General features: G+C 47.4%; 1 protein-coding gene across 4 annotated transcripts in view; it reads right to left on the reverse strand.

Annotated features, from left to right (window-relative positions):
- Positions 1 to 1549: 1549 nt before the first annotated feature.
- Positions 1550 to 19594, reverse strand: part of LDLRAD4 (low density lipoprotein receptor class A domain containing 4) — a 61831-nt gene continuing 43786 nt past the window's right edge. For 2 of the 4 annotated variants that reach the window (XM_010859037.1, XM_010859035.1), the window contains 3 exons: positions 19168 to 19322; positions 9163 to 9213; positions 1550 to 7837 (listed from right to left, as the gene is read on the reverse strand). In XM_010859037.1, coding sequence (XP_010857339.1) covers positions 7301 to 7837; positions 9163 to 9213; positions 19168 to 19322 — 743 coding nt within the window. In that variant the 3' untranslated portion in view covers positions 1550 to 7300. Of the gene's footprint in view, positions 7838 to 9162; positions 9214 to 17708; positions 19323 to 19594 lie in introns of those variants that run through there. The other 2 variants (XM_010859038.1, XM_010859036.1) reach the window with 2 other exon arrangements.

Raw genomic sequence — 19594 nt, forward strand, 5'->3', positions numbered from 1 at the left:
CAGTACCTGGGCTTTGGAGAACCCACGTGGGGTTCCTTGGCCTCCAGTGCTTCAGCTCCAGCCCGACAGACAGCTCCTGGACCCCCAGCAGCTTCCCAGCCTCTTGTCTGCTTTAGGCCTGGGGCTTCTGTCATCTTCAGGGTCTTGCAATGCATAGCCAGCCAGGGCTGCAGGAAAGGTCCCACAGGCCCCTGACGATGGAGATCAGCAGTCCCGCCTGCTGCCCTCCAGCACAGCCTCTTGTTCCTCAGGGCTACACAGAGCCCTGCTGCCTAGATGGACACCAGGGACCCACACTGACTGTCTCCTGCCACCCCCGGAGCAGCTCAAGGTAACCTCCCTGCACCCGGACCTTAGACCCAGGCAACCACACATAGAAATGGGTTTACTGAACCCAGTCCAGTAAGAATCAAGCCCAACTGTGAGGAAAGTTTATATACTGGTCTTACTTGACTGAGGGATATAAGTTTGGGGAAAAGTCTTTAAATTTTCTTAACTGCTGAGTAAGAAATTATAAAATGTATTCAATAGCATAATGTGGTTTGTCAGTGACTGCTATTTTAAGAGAAAGAAATCCTTTTCTTACAGCTAATTTCCTCCTTACAGTTTTCTAATCCCCTTTCCAAAATAATCTAAAAAATAATTCAGAATCTGAAATGAGTGTTATAGGAGCTCCTTGGCAGTCTAGTGATTAAGACTCCGTGCTTTCACTGCCGTGGCCGTTTTAAGCCCTGCTCAGGAAACGAAGATCCTGCGACCCACGTGGTGTGACCAAAACAAAAATGGGTTTATAACTAGAGTTTTAGGCCCAGGCATTTATTTAAATGGTACTTTAAGATTTCAGTTTCCAAAGCTCATTTACTAATGTATAGAAATGCAAAAATACATTAATTTTTTATATTAATTTTTTTCCTGCAATCAAGCTAAACTCAGTTATACGCATTTCAGTATTCTTGCTTGGAGAAGTCTATGGACAGAGGAGTCTGGTGGGCCACAGTCCACGTATTGGAAAAAGTTGGACACGACTGAACAACTAACATTTACACTTCACTTTTGGTGGACTGTATGAGGTTTTGTACATTCTCAATCATGTGATCTGTGAATCTATGTACTTATTTGGAGCTTAGAGTTATCATTCTCATCTCTCAGTGAAGGAATCTTGAATTCCTTTTGCTCCACCATCACGAACTGAAAACTGATAGAAACGACCTCAGCCTCTGAGGGCACCTGCTGAACAGTTCCTATTAGTTTCATTCACGTTTTCTTCTGAGTTGACTCCAGTTTGTGACAGCGTCCAGAAGCCTGAAGTGACACCTGTCAGGTGACAATCCCTGAATGTCCTGTGTAGAAACCAGAACTGTATGATGTGATCTACCAGTGTTGTTTATAGCAGAATATAGCGATTTCTGAAAAGTCAGAATAAGAACCAAATAAGCATCAGAAACATTTCTGAGACGATTTTTTAAGTACTTACAGTCCCCACCACCCCCAGCCAATATATATTGTGAAAAGATTTTTTGTTAAAAAAAAAAAAAACAAGAGACACATGTATCACTGATTATTTTTAATGATTTTAAGCTGCAGTTCAACCACAGCATTAAAAAGTCAGGAAGGGCTGATTTCATAATACACAGCACTAGAGCATCATCGTCCTTTAAGGATTGCGATTACAGACCTTGGGTCTAGGAACTGTATCATCACTCAGACAGGCAGGTACAAAACAGCTGGAAATCCTTCTCTGTGTATAACTGGGAATTACATTGAACAGTAAGCACAAATGGCGGTTTAAAAAAAGACCATGACTTTGGATTATCATAGGTCATGTGAACCTGTGATACTGAACCTAATGACTATTGAAAAGTTCAGATACAGCTGTATGTGTCATTATAAAGCAGCCTAGTGAAAGTGAACTAAATGCTATTAATAGTATTACGCATATTTAAAAATAGCTTTTATATCAGAAAATGTGATTTTTGAAAGCTATGAAATGAAGAATAGTAATACAGGAGGCAAGCACATTAAAATGAACCTGCATCAGTAACAGTAAAGTTTAAGCCTCTATTAGTCCTGTAGAAAGGCAGCCATGCTGTGTACCAGCTTTAGTGCTTCAGACAACAACCTGCTCAGCGTCCTGTGCAGGGGAGGGGTTCTGACAGGGAGGAGCCTCCACCCTTGACTTGAGCCACCAGGACCCTGCTGCTAGCAGTGAGCAGACAGCAGGGGCTCTGAGTGCAAAACACAGACCCTAATCATCTTGTGGCCCCTGAAAAGCACAGCTGGAGGACTGACCTCTGGTCTGTTAGCATCAAGAGCTGCAGAGGCACTTGCAGTACTTATTTTGTGGATGAGAGTAATTCTGTTGTGATTTTCAAATCAGAACACATACTGCAGAACAAATAAAAAACAATTAACTAGAATTAACATCCTCTGATGACAGAATAAACTGGAAGTATGGATCAGCTGGGCAGTATTTCACCAATGACCTCCATGGACAGAACTTGGAAGGAGGCCCACACCCAGAGTTTGTTTCATCAGTGGTTTTAGTGAATGTTGTCACTTCTTTCTTTTTTGACTATTAGAATATTTGAAGATAAACACAAAGGTCACTATCAGAATCGCGAGAGCTGGAAGTAGATGCTTTGTCAGGGGGAATGGCGTGATCCCTGGTCAATGGCAAAGCCTAGTTTGGTTCTGGGGTAGTTTTCACCAGGATATATCAAAGGGAAGGGATTAAGCCTTCACTCGGCTAGCTGACTGCCAGTCTGTTCATTATAACCCGTAACAGACATTTTTCTGAGAATGGGGTCTTCTCAAGTGGACTGGTTTGTTCAGAGTTATTTTTCTCCAAACACTACTGCTCATTCAATGGTTCACAGCTTCCATTTGTCAGAAAGGCACAGAGAGACAGATGGTCATAAATGCATCTAGACTGCACAATCCTTGCTGCAGGCCACTGTGCTCACTCTGACCTAAGTTCTGCAAAGTTTTACAGTTTTAATGAAAAGTGCATTCTTCACTGGGTCTGCCCTCTTCATTCTACAATGTAAGATAGAATATGTTTTCATAAAGCAAGTTGAAAAAATCAGCATTTTTCCTGACTCTAATACTGGTCCAGCTGAACTTGAAGGGATTAAAAATAAGCATCTGGTGGCCCCAGAAGGCTACAGAATTTTAAAAACTTATTTCTTAAAAAGTGTTTTCACAGCAAAGATGCAACTCTGATTGCTGTATATAGGCTGCGCTTGCTTGTTCACACTTATTTCCCTTGTGTTATAATATTGATATTTAATAAGAAAATAAATGACATAGACTTTATCTGTATGCATCCACTCAGATTTCCTTACAAAAGAGGACAAAACACATAGGCATTCACAAATTCTATGCCATTTCTGTTAAATCTGGTTCCAATACATTATATTGCAGTACCATTTTTGTTCCCCCCATTGGGTAGGATATGTGCATAATCTAGTCAAGTTATATATACAGCACCTTACAAAATGAATATGTGACAGACACTGAAAGCACCGCCACGAGTGAGGCATGACCTCGTCAGCTGAAGTTAGAACATGTGGCACTTCAGTCACTCTGAAACTGCTGCACTCTGAGCTCTGTGGAAGGATGTGGATCCTCATCACCTGCATCTCTGGACAGTTCTCACCCAGCACCGTGCACACTGAGGACAGCACTGCTCACAAGGCCTCCCTTCCTGAGCCAACCTGAAGGCAGTAGCAGCAAATGACCGTCTAACCCTGGCTGTGAATACAGACCCAAGATGCAGCACTTGGGGAGTAAAATAACCTAAGCTGAGATCCTGATTTCTAGGGAATCCACACAAGGCAGGTGAGCCGCTAGGACCCTTTCATGGTTGGGGTGAGAGTAGGTGTTTCCTCTGCCTTTGTTGGGCCCCTTTAGACACAGTGTCCTCACACTGGGGGGACTTGCCAGTGCATCTCCACTTCACCAAAGCCATGGTAACCAAGGCGACCATGCAAAGGGGGAGCCTGGTCCCTGGTCTTCCACCAAGAAGTGGGGAGCAGGTGTCTGTCACTGCAAGGCCACACACCCAGCACCAGTATCCTTCCCAGTTTTTTCCTCATAGACACTGCTGAGCTTTGGAAATTTTAAGAAAAATGCAGGGTACACCAACGTGTTGTCATTGGAAACAGCAGACCTCAAGCAGCAGCCTCAGCACCACAAACACAATGCTTGGGGAGCAGCCCCCAGCTGCCATGTCTCAGCCAGGCTGACCCACAAAAAGCCATGTGGCCAGCAGCGGATGGAAGCTGCTTTGGAGGGGCATATGGCCCCAGCCAGTGTCTGCAGGGACACCCCCTCCAGAGAGCAGGCGGATGTAAGGCCCGGGACTACCTGTCAGGATGCAGCCTCTGGCTCTGAGGAAGGCAGAGACTGGAATGGATTCTGCCAGGTCTGAGCACTTCTGCAAAGTGCTGGCCTTTGAGCCCTTCTTAAGATGACAAAATACACGTAAAGAGCAGTAACTCGAAGTTAGAGACATGCTTATCTAAGCACAGATCCCTGTGCTGGGGTGAAAGGCCTGCAGTTTCCTGCTGGCCCCTTCCTACTAGCCCCTGTCCTCCTCTCCCAGCTGCAGTTAGTGGATTTAAGTGTCATTCTCAGGACAAACCTGCCTGTGTTTTGCATGTTTCCCTGTGCTGATTGGGCTGTGTATCCAAGTGTATTTGTGGTGTGGAGGACAGAGAGTAGGGCTGTCAAGCTTTTTAAACACTGAATTTTGGTCACAGAAGAACTCTAAATGCGTGGCTTGTTTAGCAAAATCTCTTGTAGGAAAGGACAACCTCAGTGAGGAACAACAGGCTTCCTGAAAAAGTCAACAGATGCATGAATCTTCCTGTAGGTGGGCCTGCTCAAGGCTCACACCCAGGGTGTTGGTGAGACTGTGGAGCCCAGCTTCCACCCACTGCTCCCTGGTCACCTGACTCTGGCGTCTAACCTGGATGCCACTGACTAGGCTGCAGCTTCAGAGCCATGTCTCCTTTCCATGCCAGGCCACACAACTTTCGAGAGAGTAGAGACCTAAATCACCTTATCCCTGTATGGAAGGGAGACTGACCTAATTGAATTTAGGACCTCAGCTTTTAAACTAATTCATTACAGAGGCCCAGCCTCAGAGACCATCCAAGTCATGCTTTGAATAGTTAGAGATGCGGACATCTTTAACTATTTACATTAGAGGCAGTTATCTAATAGGGTGCTGAAAGGGAGCAACCTCTGTTTTAAAGGACAATTAAAGTTATTTGAATTATTGTTTTGCCAGTACCATGGACAGAGGCCAGATGTTCAGGTACTTGCAGAAATTGACCAATTTCGGAGCATAACTCACCATTGTGGGCTAGAACCATAGACTGGGCTCACCCACTCTCCCAAAAGTGCTGGCGAAGTTTGGAATGACGACACCATCAGCCAACCTCGTCCTGCACCTGGGAGGATGCCTGACAATCTGCCGCAGATGAGGACAGGCACTTCCCCATATTCACCACCAACTCAAGGTGAAGCCTCCATCAAGCAACCATAGGCTCGTGGTCAAGGCCGTCTGACCTCGTTGGGGGATGAAGGGGTCCTCTGGTCAGGTCCCCGGGAGCTCTGCCTGTCCTAGGGCTCCCACTGTGGCCCTCAGGAGGCACACTGCCCAACAGGATCTGAAGCATGAGTGACAACCGCTGACCATTTTCTCCTAAGGTAGACCAACTACTTGTGTGGATGTCACTGTGAAATGGATGAAGATTCCAATCCTCCAGACAAAACCCGGGACTTACCGGCCAAGAAGGGCCTCAGAAAGGGCAGCAGACAGGACCTGAGGTTGACAGTGCTCTGCCAGCAGCACAAGGGCACCTCACCAGACAACCACACCCAAGACGACAACACTAAGAACTGAGTGGACACTTGGACCTGCAGGTCAGAGACCCTGCAAGACCAGGTAGGGACTGCACAGAAGCCCCCACCTGGGTGAAGGAAAGGCAGATACTCTGCAGAAGGAAGTTACTGTTAGGGGAGAATGGACGTTACAAGACTGAAGTCTTCTGGCCGAGTTTAGCTGCAGGTTGTGCTTTTCATTTTCACCCAAGGCTCTGAGTCACTCCCTGCCCAGCTCTGCTCTCCAGGAGAGGCTGAGTGGCCCAGCAGCATGGCTGGTTCTGAGCCCTGCGTCTCTCCCAGGCGCTGGTTCCCATATGGGGCTGGTTCCCTTCCTCAACTCAGGAGTTTCTACACACACAGAACCCCCAGCCAGTGTCGGGCAACACAAGGGCAGCAAGCACATCGGAGCCACTGCTGAGTCTCACTGATCAGCCATCCAGGCCTGAACTCAACTATCCAGGGAAAAACAGACCACAGGAAACACTGAAATCACATATTTCAACAGTATAAAAATAACCACCTTGCATTTTAAACAATTTATTGCATAAAATAGTATATTATCTGAGTATATTTCATGCTACAGTGAAAAAAAAATCAATTACTGCAGAAAGTGCCCTGCTGGAGCACTAGGGCAGCACTGTGTGATGTGTGAATGAAGGCGTAAAACACACAGCCTGAGGCTGGAGGGACTCAACCCACCAGGGATGTGGGAGTTTCCTCTGCTCCATCCAGTCTGCAGGTGCCTTGGTGATGCATGCCCTGTGATGACTCTCTTCACAAGTGTAAGTTAGCAGTATGTTAGGCTACCTCCCCAAACACCCTTTCCTGCACAATTATGGGGGGAACATTATTATGGGGCCTAATGATGCATAGGTGAGAAAACAACATACAGGACTTCACATAAAGCTTCCTCATGTTAAACAATGAAGATAGTGCAATTTTTAAAAACACAGCATCACAACACAGATTTAACTCCTTGCATTCATCTGACTTCACTTTATACCTTGGCACACAAAGCAGAAACTTCAAATCATATTTTTTTAAAACAAAAGTTCCACAGTTCGGGGGGAAAGCAAACTAGCGAATCTTCCCCATAATGTATAACATTTTCCTCTGTATTCGGTTAATTGTAAAACAGGCATTCTGGCCTCTGCTTTCACATTAAAGTCAAATACCTCGTGGGTTTTATTTCATGGTGTCTTCAAAGCACCCTTTTGTGTTCTCATGCCCACACTTCGCCAAAACCAGCCCTGTCCCGTCTCTGCCGCAGGTGAATACTGTTGTGGCCAGACTGGAGGTTTACGCTATTCCTTTCTGCATGTGGTTCCCCTGAAAAGAACTGTTCTGTTTTACTGAGTTCTGCTGTGCTGCGACGCCCCCATTTCTTTTCTCACATCAGGTGTGCTCACAGGTCAGACGCACTCCCTGGGCTTCCTGTCCGTGCCCTGGTCGGGCAGCTCCGTGCTCCAGGGCCTTCCCGCTGGAGCAGCAGTCTGCTCCCCCTGTGTGCGCTGCTGTGCTGGGGGTGGGAGAGAGTGGCGGCCGGGTAGTGGCCCATCGCCTCACTGTAGGCCGGGGGCGGCCCCGCCATCCTCCCAGTACTACTGCAGGTGCTGGCACTGATGCCTGAATTGCTGCTGGGTGGGCATGGGCCCCCACTGTACACGGATACGCCTATCAAGTCGCTGTCAAATACAGTTCGGTTGGGCGGTGCCCGCACCGACTCTCGGTTGAGTTCCATCTGTTGTTCAGGGTCCCGGAGCTGCAGGGTGCAGGGCCCCTGGTAAGGAGGCGGCTCCTCCCCGTCCGACAGGGAGATGGTGGGGGGAAGGTCAATCTCGTGCTGCACGTAGGGGTAGGTGGGCTGGAAGCGGCTGAACCGATCCCTCTGGAGAAAAGGTGGGGCAGTCACCCCATCCCTGCACCGCGGGGCATACATGGTCTGCAGGGAAGAGAGGAACGGCTGCGAGATGTTCTCAGCACAGTGATGACCACGGACGTGACGGCCGCAGGGAAATTCACGCCTGGTCTGTTCTCACCCATCTGACAACTTCCCCCACCAAAAAAACAAGTAAAGACTATTCCAGGAAAAAAAGTTTTCTCATTCCTAATGACTTACATCACTCACCTTGCCAAACCCAGGATGGTTCAGCAACGGATAATTGCAGTTACCTGAAAATGTAGGTTTAATGGAGTTATTGTATGTGCTATGTGTACATTTCCCACTGGGTTAAGAAGAATACAGGAGCCCCCACCCCCAGGCCAGCCCCCCACATGACCTGCTCTTTTTTATAGAAAGTAAGGACAGCCCCTCTGCTTTCTCAAGCCCCTTCCAGCTCTTAGACCTGTGATTCAGAGGAGTGGGGAAAGGGACAGAATTTCCTTTGTAATTGCAAGTTGCAACTTCACGGGCCTGTACTTGGAGCAGATACAAGGCTGGGACAACTTATGACTTATTTATAGGAACCTGTTGCCCTATCAGTTACTTTAAAATATGAAACAAGTGACTTTTTCTTTCTGGCTTCTAGACTTATCCAGTTATTTTGGATAAAATTTCCTGTAATTTTTAGCAAACAACATGAAAAATGTTTTATATTCCAAAGTAAAGATGATTATAGATTTTTTTTCCCCAAAAGAATCCAGACATTTTATTTAACATAACTTATTCACCATTCAACTTTCTTCTAGAGGAAAGACATACATATATAAAGATATATATTCATCCATCAACTTCTCTCATACCATATTTTTAACTTAAAAGCAAAAAACTTATTTTCCCAATTGTATGTGTGTGCATGCTCAGTCGTGTCCAACTCTTTGCAACCTCATGGACTGTGGTCCACCAGGATCCTCTGTCCATGGAATTTTTCAGGGAGGAATACTGGAGTGGGTTGGCATTTCCTACTCTAGGGGATCTTCCCCACCCAGAGAACGAACCTGCATTGGCAGGCAGATTCTTTACCACTGCACCACCTAGAAAGCCCCTTCCCGATCATACTAAGTCTTTATTGAATCTGTTACAACACTTTTATGTTTTGGTTATATTGGCCTCCAGGTATGTGGGATCCTAGCTCCCTGGCCAGGGACTGAACCCCTTGCATTGGAAGGTGAAGTCTTAATACCACTGGACCACCAGGGAAGTTCCTCCCCCACCTCTTAAACCAGGTTATTAGCACACATCTTAGTCTTTGTGCTGACACATTCAACCCTTCCACCAATTTTGTTCATTTCCTGCCACCCACACCTCGCCAGTCTCCAATCCCTTACCTCTGAGGTGGGCCGAGGTTCAGAGCCGTCTGAAGGCCACAGGCACCCTTCCTGGGTGGGGAGCAGGGAGTGGACATCACAGGAAGATAATTAGTTTCACGTAGCAGCACCCAAAACCAAGGCATCACACACACTCTGCTGAACACAGACTGTTTAACACCCAGGACCACAAAGCCCAGCCCTTAATCTGCACCTCGAGGAAACCTGTGGCCACAAGTACAACAAATCTCCCCACAGTAGCATTGAGAAAGGTCTGGAATCTCTCAATCTACACATGTGTGTGTGCAACTCTGGTATCAAGCCTTCCGAGCTGGGGCTGCCCGTTAACAGCAGCAGAAGGAAAGCACTGCCCATCTACACCAGTGGGCTTTCAAACTGAAAACTGAGTTTCCCAAACCTAAGAGCCTTCTGGGCATCTTCCAATGAACTGATTCTTCAGTACAAACATTCACAAGGTAAGTGGAACCTGAGATTGAGTTGTAGTATCTTGTTTCACAAATGTTTGGCCAGGCTGACAAGCAAACAGTAGGCATGACTAAGGATCACTTCTAAGACCATGAACCTGTCAACCGAGTATTTCCATGTGGTATCCCTTCTGAACTCATTGTTGACTACAGCAGGGTCTGCTGGGCTGTTGTGATTGATGAGAACTGCATCAGAGTGAGGGTAGTGCCCACATTTTTGGATTCCAAAAGAATAAGTACACATGATCTGCCATCGTAGCCTCCTGTGACCTGAAAGTGACCAGAGGCAGACCTAGGAGGCGAAGGTGACCTTCAGAGGCAAAGGTGACCTTCCCTGCTCCCTGCAGGCCAGCGTCCAGCACAGCCCCCCTCACTGCAAGCAGGTGGCATCCTTAGGTCTGACTATACAACCATGTAATGGCAATAGGCCACAGAGTGACTAACCAGGTGTCCAAGCCCCAAGCGTTGAGAACAGCACAGAACACCCTCCACTGTTTCCAGGACTCAGAATTCTACTCTTGGTGACAACAGCAGAAGATTAAAGCACAGGGAACAGCCTGATGGCCAGAACTCACAACGCCAGATGAAGCAGGTGAGGAAGGACCCAGAAGGGTGGTGCATTTTCTGAAAATGGCAGTAACCATTCTCAATGGTTTTATTTCCCTAGAAATTAGCAAAACTGAAAAAATGCCTGGAAAAGATTCACACCAAGTCCTGTACACACTCAGTCCTGTATTTCACCAAATTCACATCAACCTCTCTGTTTCTAAATCCACATGCTTCCCAGCCCTGCTTCTCACAGTCCCTCCTGTCAACCCCACCCCTCCAGACCTCCCCTCCCCCTGCTTCTCTGGCCACTCAGCCTGTTCCCCCTGGGGACACGTCTACATCACCACCGCCACAGCAACCACAGCAAATGCCCCGGGGAGCCAGGTCCTCTGACCATGGCAGAGTAAGCTGAGAAATAAGTTAGCAGTTTATAGAATTTACAGCAACAGGAATGAAATCAAGCCAGCACCACTACCCAGGCCCATATGCACTGCATCTCTCCTAGCTGTGTGCTTGTGAGAACTGTTCACTCAAGCTGTGTCCACAGAGCACCTCTTGGTGACCTAAAGATGCCCCCATGGGTGCCGCGGGGAGCAGGGCCACCAGGACCCAGGCCCACAATGGCCTTGGGCCACCACGAGGGGCTCCAGGGAATCTGCATGTTGTGGAGAAGGAACAGGACAGCTCTGGATCTCACAGGCTGAAGATGCATGTTTTCAGACTCCTTTATCCTCGAGGAATCTGCTTTGTATTTTACTCCTCCAGCCACACTGGCAGGAAACTTTCCCCTAAGTTGAACCTGACACTAAAACATCTGTATTAAAGATTAAAAAATCACGTGCTCTTCCAAGTGATTGTCTTTACCATCCCAATGATCCAGATATGCCGGCTGCAGACCCAGAACACAATGACTGCATTTTTTCCTTTTAAATCTGGCACTTTTTTCGGGCTGGATGATGAGTGGAAAATCAAAATTGTCTTTTTTAAAGTTGTGGTAAGTTATATGTAACATTTACTATTTTAATCATTTGAAAGCATATGGTTCTGTGGCATTAAATCCATCCACTTGCCATGCACTGATCGCCGCATCCATCTCCAGAATTTGTCTTCTTCCCAAACTGAGACACCACACCTACTAAACACCAACTCTGTATTCCTTCCACCCAAGGCCCTGGTGACCAGCACTCTACCCTCTGTCTCTATGAATGTGACTGTTCTAAGGACCTCATCCAAGTGGAATTATACAATACTGTCCTTACTTCACTGAGCATAATGACTTTATGGCTTATCCATGGTGCAGCCAGTGTCAGCATTTCCTTCCTTTTTAAGGATGAGTAATAATCCACTGCAGGGACATACTGTATTTTGTTACTCATAGGTATCTTGGTTGGGTCCACCTTTTGGCCATCATGAATAATGCTACTGTAAACGGGGGTGTACAAATCTCTCTCTGAATCTCTGCTTTTCATGGAGGAGAACTTTTGGGTCATGTGGTAACTCCATGTTTAATGTGGAGGGGTGGTGGGAACCACTACTGTTTCCCATAGTGGTGGTACCATTTCACATTCTCACCAACGAGCACAGGGTTCCAATTTCTTGCCAATCCTGATCTTCTAGTTTCTTGATAACCAGTCCAAGTGGGTGTGATGTGGCATCTCACTCTGGTTTTGGCCTGTGTATGGTTAGTATGTTAAGTCAGGGTTCTCCAGAGAAACCGGAGACAGATTGATTATAGGCATCGACCACGTGTTCATGGAGGCAGAGAGGTCCCACATTTGCAATGTGTAAGATGGAAAACCAGGAAAGCCAGTGGTATAATTCAGTCCAAATAATGAAGAACTGAGAACCGGGGAGGCCACTGATATATGTTGTGGATTTCCAAGGCCCCCACACCAGGAGCTCTGATGCCCAAGGGCAGGAGAAAATCAACATCCCAGCCCAAGAAAAGAGAGGAAGAAAGAACATGTCCATCCTCCACCTTCTTGTTTTACCCAGGCCCTCAGGGATTGGATGATGCTCACCCACACTGGTGAAGGCAGATTTTCTTCACTCCGTCCACTGAGTTGAATGGCTATCTCTTCTGGAATGACTCTGACAGACACACCCAAAAGTAATGCTTTATCCAGGCATTGTTTAGCTCAGTCAGGCTGACACATAAAATTAACCATCACAATTAGTGATCCTGAGCTCTTCTCATGTGCTTGTTGGCTATTTGTATAATCTTCCTTGGAGAAGTATCTACTCAGGTTCTTTGCCTATTTCAAATCTGCCTAAATTAAAATTATGTTGACTTACTTTGTTGTTATAAAAGTTCTTTATACTTTTTGAATATCGATATGTGATTTGCAAATATTTTCTCCCATTCTGTGAGTTGCCTTTCAATCTCTTAATAGTGTCCTGTGATAAGGTTAAGATTTTAATTTTTGAAGTCCACTTTACCAATTTCTTTGGTTGCCTGTGCTTTTGGTGTCAGATCCAAGATACCATTGCCAAATCCAATGTCATGAAGCTTTTTCCCTATTGTTTTAAGAGTTTAATAGTTTTAACTTGTACATTTAGGTTTTGATACGTTTTGAATTAACTTTTTGTATATGCTAGTAGATAAGGGTTCAATGTCGTTATTTTGCAATGAACACCCAGTTTTCCCAACACATTTTTTAAGAGTGTCCTTTCTCCTTGAATGGTCTTTGGAACCCCTGTTGGAAATCACCTGACCATATATGGTAGTTGAGTCGCTAAGTAATGTCTGACAAATCTGCGACTCCATGGACTGTAGCCCACCAGGTTCCTCTGTTCATGGAATTTTCCAGGCAAGAATACTGGAGCGGGTTGCAATTTCCTTCTCCAGGAGATCTTCCGGACCCAGGAATCGAACCCAGGTCTCCAGCATTGCAGGTGGATTCCTGCATTACCGGCAGATTCTTTTACTGACTGAGCTACAAGGGAAGCCCCTCTGACCATACATGGGGGAGTTTATTTCCAGGCTCTCTATTCTATCCTATCGGTCTAAATGTTTGTCTTTATTGCATTCTGGTAATTTTTGAAATCAAGAAGTATGTAATTTCCAACTTCGTTATTCTTTTTCAACATTATTTTGGCTATGGGCAGAGTGGAGTCCCATGAATTTCAGGATGGGCTTTTCGATTTCTGCAGAAAAACATTGCTGTGATTTTGACAGGGCTTTTACTGGCTCTGTGGATTGCTCTCGGTAGTTCCCACATCTTAACAGTATCAAGTCTTTCTGTCCATGAACCCAAGATACCTTTCCATTTACTTGAGAATGATTTTCTTTCAGCAACACTACAAACCATTCATATTCATGGTTAAGTTTACTCCTAAGTATTTTATTCTGTTTGATGTTATTGTAAACTGAACTGTTTTAATTTCTTTTTGGATTGTTCGTTGTTAGTGTAAACAAACACAACTGATTTTGGCGGGGGGGAGGGGGCTGATTTTGTGTCCTGCAACTTTGCTGAACTTATTAGTTCTAGTGGAGTTTTTGTTTATTAGTTAATTGGAACGCTTAGGGTTTTCTTACATATCATGTCATCTACAAAGAGAAGTAAGTTTACTTCTCCCTTTCGTACTGAGATACATTTCTTTCTTGCCTTGCTGCTCCAGCTGTGTTGGACAGAAGTGGTGAAAGCACGCATCCTCCTTCCTTGTCCAGGTCTGGCAGGGAAGCTCTCAGTCATTCACTGCTGTGTATCATGTTCACTGTGGGCTTTTCACAGATGACTTCACTATGCTGAGGCAGCTTCCCTGTATCTTAGTTTGTTGAATGTTTTTATTATGAAAGGGTGTTGAATTATGTTAGATACCTTTTTTGTATCAATGAGACGATCATGTAGTTTTTTTTCCTTTCACTCGGTTAGGTGAATTACATAGATTGATTTCATAATGTGGAACCCTCCATGCATTCCAGAAATAAACCCCACTTGGTCATGGTGATATAATCCTTTTATTATGCTGCTGAATTCTCATTTGTTAGTGCCATTGAGGATTCTTGCATCAATGTTTATCTGGGATGTTGGCCATTGGTTTCTTTTCCTGTTGTGTCTTGGTCTGGTTTTGGTACTGGGGCAATGCTGGCCTATAAAATGAGTTCAAAAGTGTTCCATCCTTTTCAATTTTGGGGGAGGAGTCTGAGGACTGGTGTCAATTCTTTGAATGTTTTGTAGAATTCACCAGTTAAGCCATTTAGTCTAGGAAATTTCTTTGTTGGAAGGTCTTTGATTATTGATTCAATCTCCTTACTAGTTATAGATTAATTCATATTTTCTCTTTCTTCAGGACTCAGTCTTAGGAGGGAGTTTCTAGGAATCTGTCCATTTCATCTGGGTTATTATTTTTATTCAATGTGTTGATATATAAGTGCTCAGAGTACTAATACTCTTTTTTTTGTCTGTATCTCTTAGATTTTTTTCCCATCCAAAGGATACCATCCTTATAGCACTGAAAGAGAGTCATCTGTGACCAGGATTCACTGGCTGGTGCTGTGAGCTGCAGCTGAAGCCCACTTGCTGCCGTAGGACCATGGGCACTGTGACCACATGAGACCACCCCATGCCCCCAAAGTTCTTGGTGTAGCTCTCAACTAAACTCTCCTTTCAATACACAGAGGACCACAGGGATCATCAGATTTGGGCACTGGAAACACCCAGTACAGAGTTTTCCATACTGTGAACTGCAGCCTCTTCGAGAGCTAAGTGGTATCAATTTAAGTGCTATGTCTTTCCTACACATTTGGTTAAAGTGGTCAGACAATCTGAAGGTCTCTAATCTGAGCCAATTCTCACTCATTTTGGATGGGAGGAAACTGAGGCCCAAGGAGGGTACATGACTCGCTGGAGGTGACACAGCCAGTTTGTATAAAGCAAGATCACTGCTGGATATTTCAGTTTCTACCCAAGGGTTCCTCACAGCAAATGAACATTATCATATGGCCTCAAATATTTGAAATTTTATTTTACTCCCTGTTCCAGGATGAAAAGCATAGCTAAAACTGATGTTTGGGTATTTAGCAACAACTTTGCCATCTGATAAAGAAGGCTGAGTGCCAAAGAACTGGTGCTTTCGAACTGTGGTGCTGGAGAAGACTCTTGAGAGTCCCTTGGACAGCAAGGAGATCAAACCAGTCAAACGTAAAGGAAATCAACCCTGAATATTATATTGGAAGGATTGATGCTGAAGCTGAAGCTCCAATACTTTGGCCATCTGATGCAAAGAGCTGACTCATTGAAAAAGACTCTGATGCTGAGAAAGAGGGCAGGAGAAGAAGGACGACAGAGGATGAGATGGTTGGATGGCATCACTGACTCAACGGACATGAGTTTGAGCAAACTCAGGGAGATGAACAGAGAGGCATGGCATGCCATTCATGGGGTTGCAAAGAGTCAGACACAACTTAGCGACCAAACAACAACAAAAGTCCATTTTCTCTTGTTTCTTCCCTATTCCCAGACAGATTCCTCAGTCGTACTGACTTTTCCACCCAAGCGACACTAACAGCTTAGGCGCTGGTGACTGTCCACCTTGGGCAGCCATCATCAGACTTCTCAAGACTTCTTCCCTCCCAACTTGATTCAGTGTAGACCACATCCCCTAAGGGAAAGACAAACCATGAAGGAAGTTCTCCTGGGAGGAAAACAAAGGGACTCCTTTACTGTCCAGAACAATCAACAGCTAGAGAAAGCCTACAGGCCCAGAACCAAATCCAAGAGGAGGACTGTGATGCCTCCTGGGCTGGGGGCAGGGCCAGTGAGCAGTCAGGCTTCCAGAGGAAGTAGCCTGGGAACCAGAGAGCTCAGGGCCAAACACTGTGAGCCTCCTTTCAGGCCACGTGCCTTCTCGCCGTGGAGCTGGTGGGGGAGGAGCAGAGCCATCCTAGCCACCTCCCTTAGATGCCCAGGTCAGCCTCCCCAACAGGGACCACTCAGAATCAAGATAATTCAGAGGACACTTTTTTCCCCCCAGAACAAACCACATCAATTTTTAAGGACTAAGTAAAAGCAAACTTTACCAGCAGATGAACAGAAGTAACACATGAACATAGCCTTATCACAAGAGCCTTAACAACGGAGACCAAGCTTCTGTCCACCACCCCCTCCTGGGTCCTTCCTGGCCTTCCTCTGCAGCATTAGTTTGTAGCCCGAACAACATCAGGCTTACTATTGGTCACACTTGACTTTATACCAAAATCATATCAGTAACTTGATCAACTGCATCAACTGCATCATCAACTCTTGAGATTTAACTCTAAATGGATTTTGGCGGGTACCAAAAATCAAATCTATCCTCAGAGAACAAATAAGAAAATTCCAAACTCACATAAACCAGGCTCTATAGGGATTCCCTGATGGAGCAGTGGATAATAATCTGCCTGCCAAAGCAGGGGACATGGGTTCGATCCCTGGTCCAGGAAAATTCCACATGCCATGAAGCAACTAAGCCACGTGCCACAGCTATTCAGCCTCTCTAGAGCCCACAAGCTGCAACTGCTGAAGCTGGAGCAAATAAAGCCAGTGCTTCACAACAGGAGGAGCCGCTGCAGTGAGGAAGCCACGCACCACGACTAGAGAAAGCCCACTGCACAGCAACGAAGACCAAGTGTCACAGCCAAAATAACTAAGTTTAAAAAAAATGGTTCTACAAACTAAGAGGAGACTCCCTCAGAAAGAACACAAAGCTTTTTATCACAAACCCACTTAACTGCTGCTACCACTACTGAAGCATTTCCTTTTCTTGTAACTTAACTGCAGCCAATTGACTGATAGCTCTTTTTCATTTTCATCCAGAAATGGCTGCTTCCACCAAATTTAGCGCTGGTCCCTCCTACTGCCCTGGCCCCCTGGAAAGGCATTTCAGGGACACTGTGGTGATGCAGGCTCACTAGCCTTGCCAAAACAACCTCCATCTGTCCCTCTCTTGGCAAAGAAGTGTGTCCTTCCACAGGTCTTGGGGGCAGCAAGGGGCCACATGAGGAAAGGGCTATGACTGCACAAAGCAAATCCTCTAAAACTGAGCAAGCTGGGCCCAAAGGGGCCACTGATCCAACCCACCTTTTCCCAGAGGGCTCTCTGTGAGAACCCGGGCTGTCACGGCTACTGAGGCCCCAGCTTGCCTTTCCCTTCTGGATAAAGGGAAAGCCCATTAGTGCAGAAAAGGAGTCAAGTTTCCTCAACCACATCAGAACATCTACATGTTCAGCCTCTCCTCAAAAACAAAAGCGGACTATTGGGCTTCATTGTTACACCTTGACTATCAGCTCTTCCCCCAAGAAATATATAAAAATAACATTAACCAATAGTGTTAAACCAAACTTTATAGAAGATGATAAATTAGATGCCCAGCCCTTCTCACACCCCTTTAAAATAAACACACTCTTTACTAACATGGTTGTGGAGACCTCACACGGTTCCAGAACAAATGGGCCAAAAGGCCCACAGAAGTGCGGGAGTCCCAGCAATGCACTGGCTCAGAGCCCTGGATGCTCACACACGGGGAGGCCGGCAGGGGGCGCGCCACACCTACCAGCTGCCAACAGCAGGCACGGTGGCTTCTGGGATGCAGACAGCAGACACCGCACCTCCAAACCCTGGCCACCTCCAAAGAAGCACAAACCACATGAGGCCATGGGTAGCCCGGACCCTCTAGGCCCCTTGTGGGGAGGCTGGCTGCATGTTGGGGCATCCAGAAGGGCACCTTGAAGCTGCCTTACCCCACACCCTCCTACAGTTTTCAGCCTCCTGCTCTGCAACCCTCCCCACACACAAATGGCCTCTGGAGACCCCCAGCCTCCCCCAAGACAGAAAATACCACAAAAAATAGCCACAACACTGCTGATGGGGGGAGGCTGGGGTTCGCTGTGACGTTTCTTCGACTGGTGGGTACCAGGCCCACGTCCACTCAATGACCCAGGGAACGAAGGCAGGCAGAGCCCACACCAAGACCCTCTGATGAGGCAGGTTCCCTGTGGACACGCCTAGCTTGGGGAACTGCGGGCAAAGGCTCTCGTCACTGCTGTCGTCCCCGAGGCAGCCACGAGACCCACGTGTGCAGCAGCATCAGTGCGACTACCGAAGGGCCCCTAGGGAGGATGGGGCGGAGTGGAGGGGGTGTGCTCAGGCTCAGAGCATCACTACAGCAGCGTCCCTGCACCGTGACAGCCACAGATGGTCCCCGGTGGGACCCTGACTGTGAGCGGGTCACACTGTTCTCCCAGAGCCACATGAAAGGCGGTGGTACCTCTCAGGAGCCCTAAGGGAAGAGGCAGTAATTAGGGGGAAGAAGTGCTGCCAGTTGGGGGACACGTTCCTGGGCAGCGACCCCCAGCACTCCAGGATCCCATCTGTGTCGTGTCCCAACTAGACATGAAACAGCCCTGGCCTGGACTGAACGGTTTCTGGTCACTGTGTAAACGTGCATCATGAGTTTGTGAAACCTCTGGGAGTGGTATTCACACCTCCCTGGTTTTATCAGAAGAAAAATCCAAGCCCTGGGATGCACCTGCCCGGCACAGGGACTCAGGGAGGAAATGCGGCAGGAAGGGGATGTAGAGGGCGAGGGAAGGCGGAGGAGGAGGAGTCCCTTAGGGCTGACCTGCAGGCCCCTGTCCCTGTGGGTCTGGAGGCACAGACACTGTCCCTGTAGGTCTGGGGGCAGCACCCAGCAGTCCCACTCTTTCCCAGACTCTGGCTGCCAGGGACACAGGACACTGGAGAAACCTCAGCTCCACTCACGGGGACAACAGATCTGAAGCCCACACAACCCGCCAGCCCTCACGCCCCGACGGCTGGCACCCTCACAGCCCTGCCCTGCTGAGCCACCGTCTCATGGTGTAGGCAGGGACGCAGGATGCATCGGTGACCATCGCACCCTGACCTGGGCATTCCGTGCGGTGGATTTATGAGCTGAGCCCAGTGCCATCCTGTGCCCGTGGTCCCAGCCCCAGCCTCACCCCCGGGGAGACCCAGACCCAGCCCACACTTACCAGCTGCGGCCTGTCCTCCTGCCTCTGGCCCTGCCCCGGGCGGTGGATGAAGGACCGGGTGGATACTCTGTAGTGGTTCAGCAGGCAGAAGATGACCACGACCATCACTGTGACTACCACCACCACCACAACCACCTGAGCGAACTCCAGCTCCGCTGCGACGAAGAGGAGAGTCGTCAGCCAGGCATGGGGTCACCCCCTCCCAGACCCTCCAGGGACAGAAACTTCTCCAGGCCTGCTGCCTGAGGGTATCGCCGTGTGGCTAACAGGTGAGGGAGGAAGGCCCCAGCTGCTTAGACAGGTTCTGTCCTGAGACGGACCCATGTCACACGGGACAGGCAGCCACCATTCGGGCACCTTTCCCAGGGCAGGCAGCTCCTGGGTTCCATCTCCCGCGACACGAGAGGCTCAAGGGCCCGGCCCCGGG

The sequence above is a fragment of the Bison bison genome, unplaced genomic scaffold (assembly GCF_000754665.1).
Source record: "Bison bison bison isolate TAMUID 2011002044 unplaced genomic scaffold, Bison_UMD1.0 scf7180017864453, whole genome shotgun sequence".
Taxonomy (NCBI): domain Eukaryota; kingdom Metazoa; phylum Chordata; class Mammalia; order Artiodactyla; family Bovidae; genus Bison; species Bison bison.